The sequence below is a fragment of the Lygodium microphyllum genome, chromosome 11, assembly GCF_053477565.2.
Source record: "Lygodium microphyllum isolate KBCC chromosome 11, Lygodium_microphyllum_v1.1.10, whole genome shotgun sequence".
In the NCBI taxonomy this organism is placed as follows: Eukaryota; Viridiplantae; Streptophyta; class Polypodiopsida; order Schizaeales; family Lygodiaceae; genus Lygodium; species Lygodium microphyllum.
In genome coordinates this window covers 134,043,649-134,061,135 of record NC_141145.1, presented here as the reverse complement: position 1 = coordinate 134,061,135, position 17,487 = coordinate 134,043,649, and the positions used below count along the sequence as shown (strand labels likewise).

Sequence of the window (17,487 nt, the reverse complement as noted above, 5' to 3'; positions counted from 1 at the left end):
TCCTCGGAGTGGGTGATAAATAACCTAATTAAGTACTAATTACAACAAGCATATTATTCACATAAACTGAAAGTGCACACTTTACCACTTTAATCTTGGATATCGGACACCCAGTTAGCCCCAAAATTGGTGGCCCTTGAGGTATTTCTTTATCTTATATTGGAAATGGAAGGAGTACAACTAAGATCCTCTAATCTCCTCTGCTAATCCAAGTGCCTCTTGCTGTCAAAACTGACCAACAAGCCTCCAAACCAATTTGCCCCTTTATTTGCTAGGGAATTGGCCTTCCCTACTTCGTGAAAGATAGATTATACCCCAAATCTGATATTGCATAATTAGCCTCTTGAATCTCCCTAAAATTCATTAATTTCAACTACTGGAATTTAAGCCCTAAGCTCTCAATTTTGAGCATGCATCCCGAGGTGGCTATCAAAAACCTAATTTTTGCTATAAAATAGAGTTTACAATAGAGATTGACAAAAATCTCTTTCTTAGATGGCTCAAACTGCTAGACAATTTTGAGATAACTTGAGAAATGACTAGGGGATGAGATGGAATGCTGTAGAGAGAGAAATTTTAGAGTTTCATTGTGAGAAACACTAAAAAACTGCTGCTGCCCTACTCCAACAGCCATAGAACCTATTACCTATAGCTTAGGGACGACCAAAAAGACTGTTTTCCCCTCTTGCATGCTATCACCTGCACTAGAAGGACCTTGGGCTACTGTCACCTGCTTCTAGAGGGCTCTAAATTGTTGTCACATGTTGTAGGACTGATCCTTGGCGGCTATAAATGACATCACCAACCTCTCCTTGCTCTCTAACAAACTCGAACCTCATAATGGCTAGAATAGACTTCGACCAATCCCTAAAAACGTTTTCCTTACTTGCATGGACAAGTTTTGCCGAGTGGCAGCATTGTAATCCCATTTTCCAGCATTATCCAACTTATTAAATTATTTCTCTGAATGGCATTTCTAAAAATTATTTTAATATTTAATCTAGTGCTCAAAAAATTAATTTCGCTAGCCAATAATTAAATTGGCTAGGCCAATTTGTCTTCCAAGTATCCATGAGCAACTATTGACCCTTAGACTGGTATTAATTAATTAATTAATGCCTAGTCTCTAATGTCACCACCATTGACATTAGTGGCCAATAAATTGGTCTAGGCCAAGATCTCATACCAGATACCACCTACTAGTGCCTGTCAAGCATAACCTATTACAACTTTTTCCTTTGAAAACCACTACATCCTCAAGGTCAGCTTGTTACCATGAAATACATGCCCTGTGCATCACATGTGCTAAACAACCTTGCACATTTGACTAATAACTTAATCAAATGTTATACGCAAGATTAGAGCATCTCAAAATTTTACATCCTCGTGACACTCATAGTTAGTGTAAAAAACACATTATCTCAAAGGTGGCAAACATTACCAAAGTTTCTATGCCCATACGCAAGCACCCTAAATTTGGGAAGATCCTGCCCTCTTCTTCCAATTCTCTTTCCTTTGCTTTCCGTAGCTTAGGATTAAATTCCACAACTACATCTGACGCACTACGATTAGGACCATCTATTTTCGTTCCTAGCACTTTCTCATTTTCAGCACCACATATTAGCTACCCACAAGTGAATGCCACCCTACACCCTAGTACAATCGTTTGCAAGAATCCCACCCATTAAGAGCATGCATTATGCACACCCCCGCGTGAGCGCATCTATCTATCCTGGGATGTCTGTGTTAGATATTCCTCTTACTCCCCTTGGACAAGCACCACCCATTCTGTCAACCTTTGATATTCAGGGATATCAATCCTCTACTTATGGTGCCACATCCCACGCTCCATGGGTCACTCCCACACAGGGATTTCCATCCTCTGCCTATAGTATCCCAATCTCCCCTCTTTGGGCTACTCATACAACTACCATGCCCGTCCATGAACATGCCCAATCAGTCCACATCCACTTATGGATCCATTATGCACACATGCATCATCATGGGCACTCTGGGGTTCATTCCCAAGTGTGCTCCACTAAGCCACGCTACCCAACTTACCTACCATACCCTTACTATCCCTCTCTTAACACTAGCACTCTTGTTGCATAATTGAGTCTCAGCACCACCCATACTTCCTAGGCAATGTTTGTGTCCCATAAGCCAAACCCTAATTTGGGAGGATCCACTCATCTATAAATAGGAGGCAGCCTGTCCACTCAAACTTAATCTCATTTTAAGGTCTACCTCCTATTGGCATCTACTTCTCCAATGCTCTCTTCAACCCTCCCTTGTGGATACCTTTGTTTGTGGTGGTGACCAGCCCTTCTTCAGCACTTGACAACCAGTCCACAGCCTTCAGCCCCTTGCATTTGCAGTTGGCGGCAGTATCTAGCCTGTATCCACCTCCAGCCAGCCATGCCATCAATGTTTGAGCCTCTAAAAGCTTGCATTTTCTGCAGTAAGGTCCTTCCAGCCTGCGGTTGCAGTCTTCGAGCTGATATCAGCCTATCTAGTTCACATCTACAGCTGCAATCACTGTTTGCAGCAGTCACTTACATCATCTTGACAGTCTCCAATCTGCTGCCCACTCTTTTGAGCTGCTCCAGTCGTGTTCAGCTTGATCAAGACAGTCCAAATCTGTGTTTACTGCTGCTGATCACATTTGGAAGCTGCCTTCTGACTTTCCAGGTCCATAGAGCAACACTCTCTCCAGCTCATACTCCTTGCCCCTCTCCCCTAGGGACACGGGAGTTCGAGGTTTTGTATTTACTCTATAGTGTTCACTGCATTTAGCATTGTAACATGTTTATTCATTCATCCATCTTTTTGGTTCATTGTCTGTGAGTTACCCTAACCTTACTAAGTCCTTTTATCAGTCTATGCTTTGTCATATGATTCGGTTTGTATTCTGTGTTCAAGTATCTCTTTACATGGTGTCAAAGCTAGGTACTCTCAAAAGAAACCTAGGCCCTTGATTAAGAAAGTCATTATCAAAAACAAAACCATTTCCAATCCCACACATCAGTAATTATCAACCAACCCTGCATTCACTAGCAAGACATGTTGTAATAGGTCTAACTACACCGCTTGGCCAAATCTCATCAGACATGTATAAGACTCGTAGAACTTGTCAAACACCATGCAAGGGTTGGAACTCCTACTAGAACCAATTCCACTGACAACTTCAACATTTTGAAGTTGCTTGCAATTGAACGGTGGGAATATTTGACTGCCATGTGGCCCGAGATAGGACCAATTAGATAGGACCAATCATATCAATCTTGACTATGAGCTCCAAGAATTCAAGATGCTAGACCGGATAATCTTAAGGTCAAGTTCGCTGAATATCGACAATTACTTGCCCACATTTTATGAATTTTAGTGTCAGCTACTACGTTACACTTGGCTCTTCCATCAATTTTATAGCACTTACTCTTTAGGGCTGTTGTTACCACCTCTCAAAAGGGGCAGCAAGGGAAAGGCAAGTAATCTCAAAATCAAAGCAGTAAATCACAAGGGGACACCCACTCTTCTCTTAAACCAATGTGACCGAATGACCCTAAGAAAAATAGATACTACCAAGATTGTCAAAAGGCTGGCCATTTTGACGACATGTGTCACTCAAAGACTAGAGGTACACAACCAAAACTCAAAAATACATGTGCACACCTCAGTCTCAGGGTAACCCCAATAGATGAGACGTGTTTTTGAGATCTCAGACCTACACTTCCACTAGCCAAGTATCATAATTGGCACTCTTCTCAACTCTAGAAGGCATGTCTAACCAGTCTGCTAGACCATCGATGGACATTGATCTTCATGCCCATCTCGTCTCCGTAGAGACGTCTAAGGTTGAGAACTTCGTTAATATTTTGAGAGTTGCCCCCTAATGAGATGACCAAAGAGACCTACTCTACCTAACCGAGCTTGAGAGACTCCAGCTACTAGGACCAAGATGATCTTTCAGACTAAAATGAAAGCTATTGGGACCTTCCATAACTACAAAGCTCACCTTGTGGTGCAAGGATTTCAACAAAACCATGGGATTGATTATAAAGAGATCTTTGCTCCAACAATGCAATTGACATCCTTCCGTTTGCTACTTGCATGGGCCACTCATCATAGCTAGCCACTCTACCATATGGACACCAAAAGCGCCTTTTTGAATGGTTATTTGGATGAGGAAGCCTTTATGGAATATCCTCCCGGTTTTCTCTTCCAGACCAAAAGGATAAGGTCTTTCACTTGGGGAAAGCCCTTTATGGGCTGAAGCAAGTACCACGTTCATGATTCCATAGGATGGATGACTTCCTTTGAACTTGTGGCTATCATTCTACCCCATATGACCCAATTTTTATGTCGAAATCACTTAGGGCAGCTATATCCTGTTACAGGTTGATGATTCATTCATTACTACCTTAGACTCTACTAGCATTGCAAATAAAAAGATACAACTTTGCACCACATTTCAGATGACTGCTTTCGGTCCATTATCCTACTTTTGGGTATGGAGGTAGTTCAATCTCAAGATAAGATCTTTGTATCTCAGCACAAATATGCCCTTTACTAAGTGGAACAATACTGAACTGATTAGACACAACCTATGGCCAGGCCTTTTAATCCCATTGTGAAGCTATCTAAAGGATTTCGAGTACCCATTGTGAGCCCTTCAATGAGCAAATTGCTTGCGTACGTGTTGAGACATGTTTGGTGTACTTATTTTTATGGTTTAAACTATGGTCATGGTTTGATTTTGCACGGGTACACAAAGTCTAACTCAGCAAGAGATCCCAACACCCAATGTTTCCCATGGTTGTTACATATTCTCCCTAGGTGCACCTCCCATTGTTTGGTCCAAGCCATAAGCAAGAGAAGATGGCTGCCTACACGGTCAAGCCAAACTGCAACGCTCTCTATGATGGCACTGTAGATGCCACCTATTTGACGAGGTTACTGGCGCACTTCGATTCCCACGACATTCTAATTGTCATCTTCTATGACAACCGCGATCCCATCATACTAGCTAGTAACCCCACCATCAATTCAAAGACAGCACATTGAAGTGCACCTATGTGAGTCCATCGCTCACACGAGGGGAATCTCTCCCTTCTATTGAGTGTCCATGACCTAAGATACAAACTACTCAATGGAAGCCTTAGCTATGGATCCATCTCTAGCGACTCATGCGTATCCATCACTGCCTAGAGAGGCTAGGGGGATGTGAATTGATTGCTCAATCCCATGTGTGAAGCGGTACTAGGGGCATTGGTGACATCACCAATCACTAAGTTGCTTGTCCTTCTGTCACCTCTAGCCTAGGAGAGGGGAGCATGAGCAAAGTCGGATTTGCTACCTCAAGTGCCGTTGTCTAATCCTTATAAGCACCTTGTTATCATCCGCTTGCAAAAGACTACTCCTACTGCATATATAGATGCATGCACATGTATATGAAATTCCTTTTTCTAGTCAAGAAATGCAACACCGGTCATGTCAAAAGATGACGTACTAGCGAGACAATAGGGTTTGCGGAGAGGAACACGAAGTGAACTCAACAAACATGGAGAAGAGAAGACAAGAGAGAAGAAACTCTAATGAATGGAATGATGAAGTTCTGAATCATAGAGTGAATGTGATACAAGGGAACAAGGGTGTCGTAGCACAAGGAAGATGATGTAGACAGCCACGAACCACGAACCGCAATGTCCTCCTTAAGGGATGTGAGGGCAGTGGAGAGGCTAGAGAGAAGAGGTGACGGACTGAGTGAATCAGCTATAAGAAATGAATGAGAGAGTGGCCTATAAATAAGCACAGTCAGTCTAGGATGGTGCCCCTTTTTGGGGCTGTAAACCCTAAATGCAAAACGCAAAAACACAAAAGCACAAAAATGCAAACTGCGGGTGAAGGGTGAAGGGTTTCTCAACACCCCCTCTCAAGCCCAAAAAGGGAAATAAGAGGAGTGAGGTGGAGATGCAATGCTACATGCTAAAGAATGGTCATGCAACAGGTGTCACTTGGACAGTGTCCCTCATGGGGAAATTGTTCACTTGCCCAAGTGCCCCTAGTATAAAGATGATGAAAACATGCAATGCATAGAAGGAATATCGGACTTTGTGTGGTGCCGAGAACCATAAGGATATGCCCATACTCGATCGCGGAAGGTGGCTCTATCCTAACCAAGGGACAAAGAAGATCCGCCCTATAATCTGAGAATACCACCTAAAAGGAGTCCACTGAAGATAGTCAAGAGATTGGATGAGCTATAAAACCTGAAACTCAACCTCAGGAGAGAAGCCACTAGCTCTGTGACTTCATGCTGGAAGGAATACGAAGGCCTAACCACCAAGTTGCTACTGAAGATCCAAGGGCACCAATCTAGCTAGATCCTCTAGATCCTGGGTATGAGTAGAGAAAATGACTTCTCAAAGGAGAGCCACTCCTCGAAAGTGAAAGGTGATGGTATGTGAAGAACTTCAGACACATAGGATTCCTCTCTGAATCGGAAGAAGTAGAAGTAGGAGCCCCCTCTGAAGCCGAAGAAGTGGAAGCCCCCTCTAAGGGCGAAGTAAGAAAATCCCCTTCTGAATCCCAGTCTAGGAGAGAAAGGGAATCCAAGCACTCATGGCTCACCGACTGGAAAGAATCTGATAAGGAAGGAAGTGCCGCTGGTCATGCCAAAGAAGGTATCTGAGGCTTGGAAGAAGAAGCTAAAAAGCACCCAGAAGTGGCCTCTTGAACCTGAGTGGAAGAGGGTGGAGAAGGACGCTCAAGATGAGGATGGTGAAAAGTCGCGGGCTCTTAGGAGAGTAGGCTGTAGAGGAGATGTGAGTCGTGTAAGCCATTGTACCCAGAAGTGGGTGGGAAAAACCTCCGCACTGTGGGGTGGTCTACAGGAGGGCTTATCGCCTTGTAAGGTCTTAGAGCCTCCGTATGCTCAAAAGGACTTAGTGCGTGTCAATTGCGGCTTATTGCCTTGAGCATAATACTCTAATAGCCAATGCAGAAAGATCTCTGTGGCCCAAAAAGGAGAGGGGGCACAAGGAGTGTCTGGTGAAAGACACATATACTCTGGAGGGCTGGAGAGCAAAGGTCGATGTTGATAATCTTTGGTGGGATGACCATTTGTGCCGCAGTAGGAGCACCCAGTAGAAGGGCAATCTATCGGGGGAGACGCCATGGTATCGGTGTGGTACACTGGATAAGGGAGGGTGGGAGGGAGAAAAAAGGATATCTCCCAATGCAGAGCAGTTAAACGTTGTAATAAAACGCCGCAGTAAAACACCGTAGTAAAACGCAATAGTAAAACACCGCAGTAGAACGCCAGAGTAAAACGTAGCAAAAACACCACAATAGAATGCAGCAGTAGAACGCAACAATAGAACGTCACAGTAGAACGTCGTAGTAAAACGCTACAATAGAACACAGCAGTAGAATATCGCAGTAGAATGCAATAGTAAAACGCGGTAGTAAAATACAACAGAAGAAGAAGAGAAGTAAGTGGGTGCCAAACCCACCACCGATCTTTGCCTTTATTGGAGTGGAGGATCTTTGCCACTATTTGAGCAGATCCAGCTCTGATACCATGTCAAAAGATGACGTACCAGCGAGACAATAGGGTTTGCGGAGAGGAACATGGAGTGAACTCAGCAAACATGGAGAAGAGAAGAGAAGAGAGAAGAAACTCTGATGAATGGAATGATGAAGTTCTAAATCATGGAGTGAATGTGACACAAGGGAACAAGGATGTTGTAGCACAAGGAAGATAATGAAGACAGCCAAGAACCACGAACCGCAATGTCCTCCTGAAGGGGTGTGAGGGCAGTGGAGAGGCTGGAGAGAAGAGGTCATGGACTCAATGAATCAACTGTAAGGAATGAATGAGAGAGGAGCCTATAAATGGGCACAGCTAGTTTGGGATGGCGCCCCTTTTTGGGGCTGCAAACCTAAATGCAAAACACAAAAACCCAAAAACACAAAAACGCAAACTGCGGTTGAAGGGTGAAGGGTTTCTCAACAAGTCCGTCAATTAATGTGTGTCTTGGAAATTCGAACACTTCCTCACATACATTATCCCATTTATAAGGATTATCCTTCCTTAGTAGATTTGTTACTAATGATGCCACCTTTGCAAATTTTGTAATAAATTATCAATAGTAATTTAAGTGACCTAAAAATCCTTGCAATTGCTTAAGATTTGTTGGTGGTGGAAGTACTACAATTTTTGCACTTTTTGCACGATAAATTCCAATCCCTTCTTTTGAAACAATATGCCCTAAAGGTTCCTTTTGGAACTCCAAAGACCTAGTTGTCTGAATTTAAGGAAATACCTACTTCGTCACTTTGCTGAAATACCTGTGATAATAGAAAGGGCATTTCTTCTATTGTCCCAAAGATGCAAAAATCATCTAAAAATACTTCCATCCATTGGCACAACAGAGGAAAGGGTGGAGGCCGTTGTTCGGAACAATACTGCCAGGGCAGGGGGATTAGCGGCCATTGCTGGCACAGGTGGTTGGGCAGATGGGCAGTCCAAGAGAGGAGGGTTTCAGCAGTTAGCTGAGGGTCACAGGGGATAGAGGGCTGTGGTAAAGCAGAAGGCAGTACAACATGGCAGGCAGGATGATGGGCTGTAGTAGCAGGAGGCAGTGCAGCATGGCAAAAGCAAGTTGCTTCAGGTCCATGCACGTTCATCGGCCATCAGTCGTCAACCCTACGTCAGCCATCCATGAGCAAGGGGGCTGCTTCAAGCTGGAGGGCAGCTTCTGTTTTGCAACCACCCTTTGATTGCTAGTAATTGCACTTTCTCATACATTTCATCATCTTTGTGTTTTCTCCTATTTCTTTTTCTTCTGGTTTGGGGCGGGCGAGGGGGGTGGGGGGGGGGGGGTGGGGGGGGATGTGTTTGTGGGTGTGTGGTGTTTTGGGGGCTGTGTTTTGTTTTTGTGGGGTGGTTCCCCATGCTTATCAAGCTCAGGGAAACAGTGCACTCCCAAAGACCCGTCACAAAACAGTTGGATTTTCCTAGGAGTGAGGTACATCCTGTTTGTGTGCAATTTCCAACCATAAGTACACTGTTCATATTTGCATTCATTGTTTATCACTGTATTCAGCCTACATACACAAATGTACAAGACTGCATTCACAGTTTCCAGCAGGTTTCCTGTTTGCCTTCACTGTTTAATATTGAATTCAGTGTATATACAGCAGTGTTCTAGACTGCATTCACTGTTCACAGCAAATGTATTCAGTATTTCAGTATCTCAAATGCCTTCATCAATTGCACTCTTAAGTGTAGCATCGGCTTACACGATTGCTTCTAGGCCTTAAAAACTGCAATCAGATATTCAGCTAAAGCACATTCAATTATTGTTTTTAGAGCTTCCTGGCTGCAATCAGAGCATCACGGTTGCATTATTTATACACTTGCTAATCCTTTTAGAGCTTCATGGCTGCATTCAAAAGTACCACAATTGCATTCAGGTTACTGGCAAATGCATGAAAGCTCCACGCCAGTATCCAGCATAAGGACTGCATTCCAGTACTCACAAGCTGTACCCAGCATCATGACAGCATCCAATCACACCAAACTTCATGCTAGCAGCTACTCACCTCAGGATCCATGCCAGCATCACTCACACAGCATTCCTGACAGTGCTCCAGTCATGCCCCCAGTATCTCAGACACGCAGTAGCAAGCATCATGACATCATCCAGTCACGGCAGCATCCACAGTAGAGAGAGGGAGAGAGAGAGAGACTCCAAACTGAGAGAGAGAGAGAGAGAACATGGCGGATTGTGGTCGCGACCTGCCGCTTGCCATGCTTCGTCATCCGTCGGCTGCTCCCACAGGCGTGCAGACGGCGTAAGCGTCGCTCCTCAGTCGTCTGTCCTGGGCGCGGGCGTCCCTGCTGTCGCCCTTCAGTCACGTGGCCCCGCGTCTCTTACGTCTTGGCCCTGAGCGTTGCCCTGTTTCGTCCCACCTTCTGTCCCGCCCTGTCTACTGCCTGTCGCGCTGCCACGTCTACAGCCGCCCCGTCTCCTTCCCCTGTGCTGCTGTTCGAGGCTCCGCCTGTGTGTGCTTGTCCTTTCCTGCAGAGACGCCCAGCTCCTGTAAACCCTAAACCTGACCGTCGTCAGAGAGGCAGCGTCCCAGACAGCATGCCCACTGATCTGTACAAAGAGAGAGAGAGAGAGAGAGAGAGAGAGAGAGAGCAAGACCAGCGCCGTTTCTGCTCCCCGTGAGCTCCTGGTTAGTCCGCTGACCGGTACACGTGGTGATATAGCGTGGCTGGTCTGGATATGGCTTTTATAGACCAAACAGTGGCAGCTCTTGGTCTAGATTCCGATACAGAGGAACCCGAAGATATGGTTCCTTGCACAGAGGAGATGTCCCCTGGTCCTGACTTCCAGCCTGCGGGCAAACGCACCAAGCATACGTCGGATGAGACAATGGATCATCAGGATCGTTCTTATGCGCAGGTTGCCTCGGATTTTGTGGACTCTCAAGATGTTGACGGGGAGCATCTCTTGGATTTTGCCAACACTCTGCTTGGCGATTATGTGCAACATAATCAGGAAGAGTTTTCTGACTCTGGAACTGAAGATGTTCTCGAAGCCACTGTGGACCCGAAAAATGTCTTGCGCTCATTTTCAGTGTTTTATGAACGTGATGTTATACTCTTTTTCACTGGTAGGATCCCAGTGCTTTCCCGTATCCGTTAGTGGCTGCACAATCTGCTACAAGGAGAGTGTGTTGAAGAGATTTTTGTTGGGCCCAAAGGTTTTTATGAGGTGCTGTTGAAATCTGAGAAGCATCGTGCTGATCTCCTGTTCAAACTACCATTGTTCTTTGATCGCCGTTTGATAAATGTTATGCCATGGCGCCCAATGGCAGATTTTCAGCGCCTGCTTCAACGTGAATGCCCGGTATGGGTTGAAGTGGAAAATTGCCCGGCTGTCTATTGGCCCCTGTTAAAGGATACCATGGCCATGGTGGGCACTGTTCTGGTCCCCCCGAGCCTCAGGGCCATGAATCGTAACCGTTTATGTATGTTATGGGACACTGCTAGGAAAAGGCCTGTATGGTTACGTCTTAATTGCTCAGGCATGCATCCTTTGCACTTTCGGTTGAACTAGGGTAACTTTGTAGGGCACTGCTTTTCGTGTGGGAAATTGGGGCATTTTATGGCTAAATGCCTAGAGAAGCCATTGACTTCAGATACTGAGCATGTTGTGCTGCCCATGGATGATATGGCGCTTGATGCTCCATTGCAAGATGCAACCCAGACTCCTAGAGTTCTGGACAAAGGTAAACAACAGGTTTCGGGTTTAGATTCCTGTGGCAATGAATGGGTTGATTTACGTACAAAAAAAGGTAAAAGGTTTGATGTTGGCATGGCGAATACTGTGCCTACTGCTCCACAAGATTCCATGCGCACTTATATGCGCAGGAAAGAAATGTTATCTTCAGAGCACAATGCTCCTACTATGGCTTCCTCTATTCCCCGTCATCAGCCTACCAGGAAAGTATATATGGACGGTCCAAAGGGTCCACCTGCTAAATTGGCTTTTGATACTAGAGGCAATGTGATTACCCCGTGGAATCGTCGTTATCCCCGTTCCATCCCCAAGACAGCAGATATACCGTCCACCTCCAAATCTGGCCATCAAAACTCTTTTGCTGTGTTAGCTGATTTTTTGGATGAGGGAGTCCTTGACATTCTAACAGAAAAGGTTAAATCACGGCAAGCTATGCCTCGTACTTAATTTTCCTTTTGAATACACATGAAGATAGCCACGTGGAATGTGCGGGGCATTTGTTCTCGCCATAAGCAACATGCCATGTGGACTGTATTGCATAAGAATCAGTGGGATGTCCTGTGTGCTGTTGAGCACAAGAGTCACGGCGAAGCAGGAAAAGTTGTGGATTGCCATGGCTTTCGTTTGGTTTATGCAGGGGGACATGCCATGCATTATTCTAGGGTGCTTATGATTGTGCATGAAAAATATCAACCGGTTCTTATTAAAAATGATATGCATGGCCGTTTTGTGGTGATTGAAATTGTATTTGAAGGAGAGATCTTATGGCTACTTGGCCTCTATGCTCCAAATGATCCTTTATCCCGCCAAGGTCTTTGGAATACTTTGCGGGCCTCCTTGTCACTCGGCAGAAGGGGTTTCTTGATGGGAGATTTTAATATGTGTGTGGATTCTTCGCAGTCCACATCGGAGCATTTGGTAATGGACGCTCCGGAAAGTCGTGTGTGGAATGTGTTGGCTCGTGACGTTCTTAAACAAGACCTTTGGTCTTGGCTACACCCTTCTTCTACAAGGTTTACTTTCCACTCTGCGCAGTACGCGACTACATGGTCACGGTTGAACCGCATGTACATCATGCAGACAGATGATTTTCTTCCTGGGATGCTCGAAATGAAAGTGTTGCAGCAATATGCGTTGTCGGACCATTTCCCTCTACACCTTGAGTTGCTTGCACAACCCATCTTTCAGGGCTATATGCAACAATTGATTGACAGATTCTTATTGGACTTCTCTTCTGAGGGCAATGCTTCGTTTCAACGATTGCTCTCTAATGTGCAGCGGGTTGCCCGGCAGTATGGGATCCATCATGCCTCTCTTTATCGGCGGCGTCGACAGGCAGTGGAGGACTTACTGGCTTTGGTTCGTTCTCTACAGATGGACACTAATGATGTTTTTCTGCTGTCACTAGAGATGCGTTTGGCTGCTCTTATTAGAGAGTTTCAGTTGAAATCTTATCAGCAGGCCAAATTGCAAAATCTGACACAGAATTTACAAGACAGTGCTTGTCAGACGCATAAGTTCTTTCGAGCTCTCCATGCCTCTCCTGCTCGTGAGAATATAACCAGACTCCAAGATGCAGAAGGTCAAATGGTCCTTGATCCGCAAACTATTGTGAATATGTGTAGGAATTATTTCCTCGACCTTCTTGGTTCCACTTCACCTTCAGACCATATTACCCATGCCCGCTCAGTTTTCTATGATCAGGTCCGCAATCAAGTTCCCCAAGGCATGCAAGCCACGTTGGAGGCAGACATTTGTGAGACGGAGGTTATGGATGTTTTGTTACACTTGCCCAAGGATAAAAGTCCTGGCTGGGATGGTCTCACCAACGAGTTCTTTGAGGTCTTTGCTACCCAATTGGCGAAACCATTGACGGCTATGTTTCAGCAGGTGTGGAAAATGGGATTCATGCCTTCCTCATGGAAAGGACTTATTAAACTGCTTCCAAAAGTTCCTTCGCCGTCTATGTTGAAACATTGGCGACCAATTTCTTTGATGGGTTCTATGTATAAAATCTTTTCCAAACTAATGGCGAATCGGCTCCATAAGCATCTTCCTGCCCTGGTGCATTCTCTCCAATATGGTTTCATTAAGGGCCACAACATTCTGCATAATGTATTAAATGCGCAATTGGGTATTGATTATGCAAGGCATTCTAATCAGGAGGTGGTGCTAATTCAATTGGACCTGGAAAAGCCTTTTCATTATCTAAACTGGTCTTTCGTTGCACAACTTATGTCTACTATGGGCTTTGGTGCTCAGATGTCTCGTCTGATCTACACCATTAGTGCTACAGCTTCTTCGCGAGTCATGCTGAATGAAGGTGTTACCCAGCCTTTTGTCCTTGCCCGCTCTGTGAGACAGGGTTGCCCTTTGAGTCCTCTCTTTTTTGCCCTTGCGACTCATCCAGTTCTTTCGATGTTATCTCATCTGGCAGCTTCTTCGCAGTTGGCTGGATTGGCTCTTCCTTCTGGACTGCACTTCATTGGTTAGTCCTTGGCTGATGACAGCTTTATGATTCTGCGTGCGGACAAGGATAATCTTCGTAAAGCATTAGATGTTTGGGCTCTCTTTGGTCAAGCCTCTGGTCTTCGCATCAATGCTTTGAAATCAGCTATTCTCAGCTGCACGGAGTCGGATTTGAAGTCATTGGACTGGCAAGGAATGGTTGTTCCTCCTGGCTCCATTGTCAGGCATCTTGGGTACCCTTTGGGCATTGATGTTCCGCCAAAGCAGCTCCTGGAGTGGATTTCACAGAAACTGGCAGCGAAATTTCTGTATTGGAAGTCACAGGCTTGGCCCTTCCATGTTCGCCTCAAAGTGGCTCAGACAATTATGTTGCCAATGCTCACATATTTCTTGCCATTGCTGCCTTGGACTACTATTGCATTGAATGCTCTTACGCAGTATATTCGTTTCATGTTATGGAAGAAGGATTCCTTACATGCATGCATTTCATGGATTTCTTGGTTGCATGCATGTACCCCGAAACGCATGGGTGGTGGAGCTATCTTAGATGCCAAAACTCAAATGCTGGTACTCCGTTGGTCTCTTTTTCGCGCCATGTGCTTGGATCATCACCCATGGGTTGTTATAGCCCGTTATTGTCTTGAGGATCACGGGCTGCTGCATGGTAATACCCAAATTCGGGGTTCTTGGTGGCATGTTCTTAATGCAGACGCTCCGTTCTCCAGTCCTTCATCATCTCTGCTTGCCCATTTGGTATGTTCCTGGAGATTGGTCCTCCAGAAGGCTCAGTGGCATGAGCTTTCTTGGGAAGGGAAACATGAGCTTAGACCAAAATTTAACCGCATGGCACGTTTAGGCTTGACTTCAGTAGCAGATGCCACCCTTACCAGTCGCAATGTGTTGATAGCATTTCGTACAGCCAGGAGACTTTTCAAGATCCCTTGTGGATACAGGGATTTATGGGGACAGATTTTGATGATGCTAGAGAACAGACAACCCTTTCCTTCCCTTGCTTCGGATCGTCCCTGGCAGGACTAGGACCTTGCAGGCCAGCTGAATTTGGAAAAGGCTTCAGCTAACCAGGTGTATCATCTTCTGATTAAAGATCATCAATGGCTGGTCACTAAAGCTAATACTCTATGGGGATTGCGTAAATCTCGGTCCTGGTGGAGGGTAACGGTGATGGAAGCCTGGTTGAACAAGGCCCCTTTCAAATATAAGGTCTTTCTTTGGAGGGTAATGATTGGTGGTCTTCCGCTGGCTTCAGCCCTTTCCAAGCGTCGCATCTCCAATGGCAATTGTTTCTTTTGCACCACCAGTGTGGAATCGGCTCGTCATCGATTTATTTCTTGCCCTCTGGCTAAGAAAATATGGTCCTTCTTGTCGGTAGTTTGGCGCACGGTGGTCGGGTTCTCGCTACGCCCGTTTGATTGGATTTTTGGGCAGCCCAAATACCCCACACCGACACAGCCACATATGAAGATCTTGTTTCACTTTCTTAGATATTGGGGCTGTTGACATAACTGGACCATTCGGAATGCTTTTATTTTTGATTCCGCCTCTAATGTTCATGGACACATGGCCACGCTTAAAGGTCTCTTACTCTGGCAAATAGATCTTATTCGGCTCTCTGACTTGCTCCCTCGGGAGGACTTACTTCCCTGGCATATGGCAATTTCCGCTGCGTCTTTGCCATGACTTTTTGTAACTCTTGAGTTGTTTACTTCTTGTAGCGAGAGAGAGAGTTCTTGCACACGATGGCGTAGAGCCACCGTGTATCTTGTAATCATGTAAACTTGTACTTTTTTTCGTAATTAATACAATTACCTTTTACGGAAAAAAAAAGAGAGACTCCAAACTAGCATATAACTTGATTTCTAATTTACAAAACTGACCAAGATTGTTTTAAGGACATCTCAACAGCCAGTCAAACAAAAAGCAGCAGATAAAATAAAAATGTACCTTGCCAATTCCAAAAGATATTTATCCCAAACTCTAACAGACAATCCATCACAATCTTTGGTAAGAGCTTTATATAGATGATGGACAGTTGATTTGTCAGCAACTCCAGCAACAGCTGGTGCAATACGAACAAAAGCATCTTCTTTAACGACCTGCCTTTCAATTTTACAGAAGTTTCAAAACAAGTCATCTAACAAAATATCAGTACATTGTGATGCAACCCTCCTCCCCTTTGTATCTTACTCCATCCCACCCACCCACCCCCCGCCCCCACCGCGGCTCTCTCTCTCTCTCTCTCTCTCTCTCTCTCTCTCTCTCTCTCTATAATGGGTAATATTATGAATTATGAAAAAAAAGTACATATAATAAGATAACAAAGTGCAGGGTGCCTCTAGGCCATCATATATGAACCAAATACAACGGATTCAACAAATAAAAAAGGACGAGTGCTCTCTCTCTCTCTCTCTCTCTCTCTCTCTCTCTCTCTCTCTCTCATATGAAGGTGTTTCAATTAATGAAAAGAAGTATTTACAACGGGCCATCTAGCCAGCCAAGCAGAATGAGAAACTGGCAGCAAATACCGATGAAGCCAAAAGGTGACAATATACAATGCTACAGGGACAAGAAAAGGGTATGATGAAGTGAGCACAACAGGGGTGGTGTGAATAAAATCCAGACTCGCAGCCAACTCTCCGAGTATCAAACCAGCCAAAACTATGGAAGGAATTCACCATACTAGCAATCCTCGCACACAACCTACGTAGCCACACATAACCTGAGTCAAAAATGAAAGCATTATGAATCCGCCAAATATGCCAAAAACCAGTCCATCGCATTAAATGAAAGAAACAAGGAAGATGAGGCTGTAACATGGTTGTGGATGGCATCTTGCCCAAAACCCAAGAACGGGTGGACATTAGACAACATGTCATACAAGTCCATGCTCAGCAAATGAAGCCCCAAATCTATCTTTCAACCGAGCAAGAGATAAAAGGATGAGTAGGGTTTTCATCACATGCAATACAAAAGATACACATCTACCATGAGGAGATCTTGCAACCACACAGCACATCCCTTGTGGCAAGAGCACCGACAAGAAGCCTCCATATGAAAACTTTCCCATGATAGAGAAGCTTAGAGTATCACAATCGAAGCATCCGATCACACCACTTCGCTCTATTGTCACAAATTGACCAAACTTTGTTTGTTTTCTTAGTGATGACCATCTCTAATCCTCAATCATTTTATGGCAAATCTGATTAGCTGACTATTTTAGAAAATCCTCTGATTTCACAAAAGCCCAATCCAACCACAGGGAGGAAGGCTGAAAAGCAGGCAAAGGGGAAAGCCGCCTAAGCCGGTCCTCCAAAGCCCACCAAATCAGCATGTAACCCAAAAATGATAGCATCCTGCAGTCTTCAAACCCAATCTTGCCATGCAATTGAACTTATCACTCTCCATGTGCTTCTCAAGCCAATCAAGCAGCCTAGATGTGGCCAAAACCTGGACTTGTAGGGAATTAGCTTCCTTTTTTGGAATTAGTTTTTCTTTTGTGTGTGTGTGTGTGTGTGTGTGTGTGCGCGTGTGCCACTATGAGAACCTACATAGTAGTGCAGCCATGTGAGATGCCAATCTCCTGAATAAAAGACCTAGCAACATCTATCCAAGGATGATGCTGAACACATAAAGATTGCAATAGGGATAGAACCAAACACAAGGCTATCTTATGAAACTTTAA

General features: G+C 44.8%; 1 protein-coding gene across 16 annotated transcripts in view; it reads right to left on the bottom strand.

Moving 5' to 3' along the window:
- The window catches only part of LOC148029409 (chromosome-partitioning protein, putative (DUF639)), a 183,758-nt gene that overhangs the window by 91,137 nt on the left and 75,134 nt on the right, over positions 1 to 17,487 (bottom strand). For all 16 annotated transcript variants that reach the window (XR_015692424.1, XR_015692425.1, XR_015692426.1 and 13 more), the window contains one exon: positions 15,750 to 15,901. Coding sequence is in view for 12 of the 16 variants with exons in the window: in XM_087688222.1 (XP_087544348.1) it covers positions 15,750 to 15,901 (152 nt within the window). In the remaining 4 variants the exon portion in view is untranslated. The remainder of the gene's footprint in view (positions 1 to 15,749; positions 15,902 to 17,487) is intronic.